The sequence below is a fragment of the Podarcis filfolensis genome, assembly GCF_964270895.1.
Source record: "Podarcis filfolensis genome assembly, chromosome: 8".
Lineage (NCBI taxonomy): Eukaryota > Metazoa > Chordata > Lepidosauria > Squamata > Lacertidae > Podarcis > Podarcis filfolensis.
Window position 1 is genome coordinate 21,746,536 of NC_139611.1, and position 6,164 is coordinate 21,752,699.

Genomic DNA, 6,164 nt, shown 5'->3' on the forward strand with positions numbered 1-6,164 from the left:
GTGCCAGAATCCCACAGGAGGGCTTTGTGCCTAGTGCCCCCACCCCCACAAATTCGGGGGTGGTATAGGGCACAGCAGGCAAGGGCCGTCCCCCCCACAATCCTGGGGGGGTTAAGGAGGCTAATTACCCCCATCATAGCCTCCAAATTACCTCGTGTGGGTCGGAGAGATGTTATTGTCAGCCATCTTCCGATGCGCCACCTAGTGGCCCCCCGGGATAGGGGAAATCCTACCCTCTTGTGCTTTCCTATAGCATGCACGCTTACCAGAGAAGCCAGGTCAAGCAAGAGATGGTAGGAGTGTTATGTCTCTATATGCAATGTGCAAACAGAGATGCACCGCCTACCTCCTCTGGTAGGGCACTACGCTGCAGGAGGAGCCGGGAATGGAGGGAGACACCTTCCTTTTATTCTAATGCACTCACTTTCGCAAAGCAATTTCCCTTAACACATTTTTGTGTGTTATCTTCATCAATGTATGCATCAAGCTGCACACTTCACCTATTTTCATTTTCGTGCACATTACTTGCCTGGAAAACTGCACCGCAAAATTTGGAGTGGAGGGCTGGGTTCAGTTTGTGTATTTTGTCAGAAAGTGTGAATTATGTAAGTTTGCCTTTAAATGCAAAATGAGCAGAAATTATCCCCCATCCCTAATAGGTATGAGCACCAGGCAGAGTAGGGAGGAGTCACAGCTTTTACTATCCATTCACTGAGACAGTTTGAGATGAGGGAGAGGCATGTATCACCCAGAACGACCTGATATTCTTCCAATGAACAAGCTGTTTTGAATCTATTCTCTGTGGATTGTGGGTTGAATCCAATGCTAGCCTGACCTATTGAAGTTAATGGACATGACTAACTTAGGTTCCTTAATTTCCATGGGTCTACTTGAAGTATAATTTTGTTGGATACAACCTTATACGTATTGTGTCTGATGTATTAGAGTTGTAGCTGCAAAAGAATTCATTCGGTAACTGATCAGTCTCATTCACTGCTTTCCTTCTTCCTACAGATGTCCGCCAATTCTCAATGCAGAGGTCAGTCACTTCATTATGTAGCCTGGAGACCATCAATGAAGAGCCCTTTGTTGCCAATGAGGACCAGCCTGCTCCTTTTTGCCTTTCTCTGCCCACTGCTCCTGCTAGCGATCCCAAGGAAGGGTCTGTGCCTGATAATTCCCGTGACCCATCAGATCAGCTTCAGAGAGTTCCTCTTCCGCAGCGCACGGTGGTGGTTTCGGAGGACAGAAGGTTCCTTGCTCCCAGCCCAACCATCACAAGTATTCTGGGACCAAAAGTTAGGAGAAACGAGAAACAAGGAGGCGATAGAGGTCAAGCTGGTTCACAAACTCAGGATGATGTAGCGTTGGCCAACCTTGGGCCTCATTCTACCCATAGTTGCCAGAAGAAGAGAGATGGTATGTTTGAAGAACTGATGGATGTTGAGAGAGTGGACGAGAAGGCCAGCAATGCAGCTAGGCAACCGCAACAATGCAACGTGGAGAGCACCACGCTAGCTTCACCTCGAGATTCTCCCCAAGTAACTCAAGGTGCCGCAGTCCCCCACACGTCTCGTGTGATAGTGAGGAGGTCGAAAAGCGAAGGGCAGAACCTTTGTGACTGCTCAGTTCCAATGAGGTCTCCTGGTGGCTTCTCACCAGCAGCTGCAGTGTACTCTGATGCCACAGTGAATGACCGTATCTGGAGCAAGCTGGACTCCAGCAGTCACAGAGACAGCATGTCTTCCTCTTCTAGCATGTCCTCCAACGATACGGTCATAGACCTCTCCATGCCCAACCTCACCCGCAAAAGCCTCCCAGACCTTGGAATCCAGCACGAGAACTTCAAAGTCATCCCCGAGAGGAGAGGTGCACGCCCGTGGTCCACGAGTGCCACTTCCGGGCGTGAAATGCCCATGGTGACCAAGAGCAAATCCAATCCCAACTTGAGGTCAGGCCAAGCCACAGAGGATGAGCTGCGCCCTAGACCGCTAGCCAAGGGTCTCGAGCTAGGGTTGCCATCCCTACCCAGAAGGCACACCTGGAGCCGGTTGTATATGGAGAGCCTCAAGCAGTCCTGCTTGAAGCCGAAAGGCCAGGAGAGTGACCAGGCCAAGTCGAAAAGCCTTGGTGACCTGACCTCGGATGACATCACGTCCGTCTTCGAGGGCAAGTACCGCAGCATCAGCCGGAGCTTCATCACCCGGTCGATGAGGGAGCAGCGGCAGTGTGCGGCAGCCAGGTCCTCAGCAAAGCCCTTGGACCCTCTCACGGAGCGCCTGAAGAAGCTAACCACCTTCCAGCAGGAGAACGACATCACTTCCCCTACCAGCCTCGAGCCAATTGAGTCCGAGGAGGAAGAGGAAGGGGTGGGCCTCCTCCGAAGGTCTTCATCCAGGAGCCAGAGCAGAGTGAGGTACATCGCCAACCGGGCCAAGCAGGCACAGGAGAGGCAGAGGCTGAAGAGCCTGGCGCTGAACAAGGGGAGCCCCATTGAGGAGCGAGGGAACCCCGAAGGGGCCTGCTGCTTCACCAAAGGGGCCTGTATGGACATGGCCTCCGCCGGCCTGTTTACATCCCCACTCAAGAACCAAGCTGACTTGAACCGTGACACCGAAGTCGTCTTTATTTTCAAACTCTAACGCTGGGAAGGGCTGAACAAGCTTGATGTTTACATTCCTGTAAGAGCAAAACCAACAAAACAAACAAACAAACCATACACACACATATATATTTTTAATAAAACGCACAGGACGCAAAGAGCCCTCGTCCGAGGATAGCACTTCTCCCCCTCCCGCTCCCAGCCTCCAAAGGACAATTTATGTGTGTGGAAAATTATACTAATAATGCAAATTTGTAGCATGCAATATGGGCAATGGGCAACCAGAATGTTCCTGGGGGAAGGGAATAGATCCTGCAAAGATGCCCCCCCATTTCCCCTGGGAAACATGTCTGTGGATCTGCATGACCATTCTCTCTTCCTGTCTGAGTTCCCCCTTTTTCTTTTCTTGGTAAGGCGAGTCTTCAATATGCGTTGGACTTAAAGCTGATGCCAGTTGCTGCCTTAATCTTCCCACTGAAGCTACTACAACAGGGTTGGGGAAACTCTATTCAACCCAAGGGCCACATTCCCTTCTGGGCAACCTTTTGAGGGCCACGTTCTTGTGGTGGGTGGAGCAAAAGGCAAAAGTGGGTGGAGCTAGTTTCTACAAACACACACACACACACTAACCTCAGTCTCTCCATCCAAGCAAGAAGCATAAGTTAAAGGGCACATTCCAGCCAGGCAAAAATATTTGGTTCGCAAAGCAGAGCAAAGTGAGGGATGTGGTCTGAGTAAAGGCTGTGTGGCCTGGGGCAAATCCTGAGGTCCAGATAGAAATGCCTGAGATTTCCTACCATTGTGCTACAGCCTGACTTCAGTTGCGGAAGCCAAAGCAGCATTTGGAACATGCAAAAGCTCCGGCGCTTGTTCTGCCCTTGTTTTTCTGTATAGCTGAGAGTGGTGTGAAAGACCTGCTTAATTGATTGATTGATTGATTGATTGATTGTTTTTCTGGGGCAGAGCTGGGGGAAATGTACTCACCGTGGACAGCCATGTCTTTAGCATGTTACCTTTAACACTTTTTCATTGTATGTGACTGCAATGGCCTGTCTCCAGCCTTTGGGACATATTCCCCAGCCATTTTGGCCTTCCTCGCTTCCTGTTCCCTGCACTGCTTGCCTGTGGGAATCTTCTGCCTCTTCTCCAGTGGAGGCTGGCCCATCAGGGCAAACGGGGCACTGCCCTGTCAACCTTAGTCTGCCTCTCAGCCAGCTCTCGCCTGCATTGCCTTCTTACTTCCACCCGGTCCAGCTGTCAGCTTCCTCCTCTTCAGTGATGCCCCTGGTAGATCTCAGCAGGAAGAAGGAGGAGGGGAGCAAAAATAGTAAGAGTTGGCTCTGACCCTACCTCCCATTGGCCTGGCGGGTGGTTCAAATCCCCAGTAGGAAGACAGAAAGACAGGTTCTGCCTGAGTGCAGACAGAGGTTAGTGGTTCAGTGCCCAATTGCCCAAACGTGTCAGCCTCCTCTGGAGTAGAGATGGGCGACTCCACCTAACTTCCAGCCTCTCTCGCTTTTGCATGTATCCACTCACAAGCCTGTCTCACGTTAACCTCTGATAATATACACACATTTTTAAAATCAGCATGGAAAGTTTGCATTCAATTTGTTTTCTAAACAGCATGCTTTTCTTTTCTTTTTTTGGAGATAAGTTTTTTTGAGCCTCTCGAAGCATCTATGAAGTTCAAAAGCCAGTAGTTCAGTGAACTCCTATCTGCACATTAGTCCGGTAGGTGAAGGTAAGGTCTCCTTTCTGTGTTGGAAGTTGCGAAGACCTGACGGCTCCAGCATCCCTGTCGTGGAACTTTTGATGCTATAGGAGCTGTAGCTCAGTGGCTTTGCATGCAGGAAGGCTCCAGGGTCAATCCCCAGTATCTGTGGTTAGGGCTGGGGCAAGACCAGAGACCTTCTGAAACTCTGGAGGACCACTGCCAATCAGCAGTAGGCAATGGGTGGACCGGTTATTTGACTCAGTATAAAGCAGCTTACTATGACCCTGCGTCTTCAGGGAAGGGCCGTAGCTCAGTGGCAGAGCATCTGCCTGGCATGCAGAAGCCCCGGGTTCAATCCCAAGCATCTCCGATGAAGTCTGGAGGGAGGACACGCTGCCTGAGACCCTGGCCGGTCAGCATGGACCACTGAGTGAAGTGCGCCAGTGGTCTGGCTCAGTATAAAGCGTCTTCCGATGCTGTTCCCAGTGGTGAGGACTTCACAACCCCTTTGGAAAAGCTGCCCCTTACCCCTGAAAGCCACAGGACAAGCGGGAAACGGCTCAAGCTTGTGCTTTTTCAGAGCAGGACAAGTGGAAGTGTGAACCCTCAGGGAAGTCCAAGTAATTCTCTTTCTTTCCCGTTTTAACTACTCATTTAGGAAAAGGGGTTCAGGCAGCTAATCGTAGAACAGGCAGGAAAATGTTTTTCATTGCCTTTGCTTAGCTCCATAATAACTCGGGGGGGGGCAGGGGGAGAGTAGTTATTTCCCCCAGAAATGCCAGCTAAAAATAATAATTTTGTGATGCTTCAAATGTCAGCTGTACATAGCACCTGTGGAATGACCACTTCCTATTGCTTTCCACCCCCTTTGTTTGTTTGTTTGCCTGTATGTTTTTGCACTGCCATGCAAAATACTTAAAAAAAAAAATATTTTAAACAAAATTAGAGAACATTAACTCTGTTCAGAGTTAAACAGAAAAAGCCCACCTTTTTAAAGTTCTTGCTTTAAACAAACAAACACACACACACACTATCATTTATTACAATGGATGTACATTTTATCAAGGAAGAAAACAAGGGAAGAATTTATCAAGACACCTTTTTTATTTTTTAAAAAAGAGAACATATTTTAATTTCTGGCCCTTATTATACAGGGCTAAAGGGGGGGGGGAGTTTTTTTTGTCAAGGGTTGTTGTTGTTTTTTTGTTGTTGTCGGTTTGTTTGTAATATTTCTTATATATACATAAATATATATATAAATATATATATATATATTGCAAATAATTTAAAATCTATTTGTAAAACCAACTGACACAACTCAAAATAAAGATTATTTAACCTATTTGTTTCCGAGGGGTTCATCTGCCACTAAAGACGTTTTGGGGCTGAACGGCGATTTGAACCCAGCTCTCCTGGGTCCTGGGATGGGCAGCGAGGAGCTAACTTTGCAAGCTTTGGTGGAAGGTGTAGAATTCCCTATTCTCTCCTCATCGCCAATGGCAGATCCAGGTTCTGGAGATCTCTTGGTGCGGAATGTGCTTTCAAAGTATCCACCTCCTGCTCACGGCTATTGATACTACTCAGTGCCTCTCCCAGTGGACCCAATCCTCACTACCTTCCAGAACAAAGGTAGCTAACCTTCTTCAGGCTGACGGTCTCATTGGCCCTTAACGTACCCTCCAGGGGGAGCATGTCAAAATGTTTTTTAAAAAGTAGATGTGGCTGTTTTATTGTGATTTTAACAAATGAAATTGGGGAGGGGGTGGTTAGGGTCCAGAAAACATTTCACAATGGGGCACCTATGGGAGCATTCAGTGGGGGGGGGCTGTGCCTGTCCCTTGGCACAGA

The 6,164-nt window shown here is 48.7% G+C and overlaps 1 protein-coding gene across 1 annotated transcript in view; it reads left to right on the top strand.

Moving 5' to 3' along the window:
- Nucleotides 1–5,658, top strand: part of PLCH2 (phospholipase C eta 2) — a 118,737-nt gene extending 113,079 nt beyond the window's left edge. The window contains exon 22 of the mRNA XM_083629049.1: nt 1,015–5,658. Coding sequence (XP_083485175.1) covers nt 1,015–2,642 — 1,628 coding nt within the window. The 3' untranslated portion in view covers nt 2,643–5,658. The remainder of the gene's footprint in view (nt 1–1,014) is intronic.
- Nucleotides 5,659–6,164: the final 506 nt, after the last annotated feature.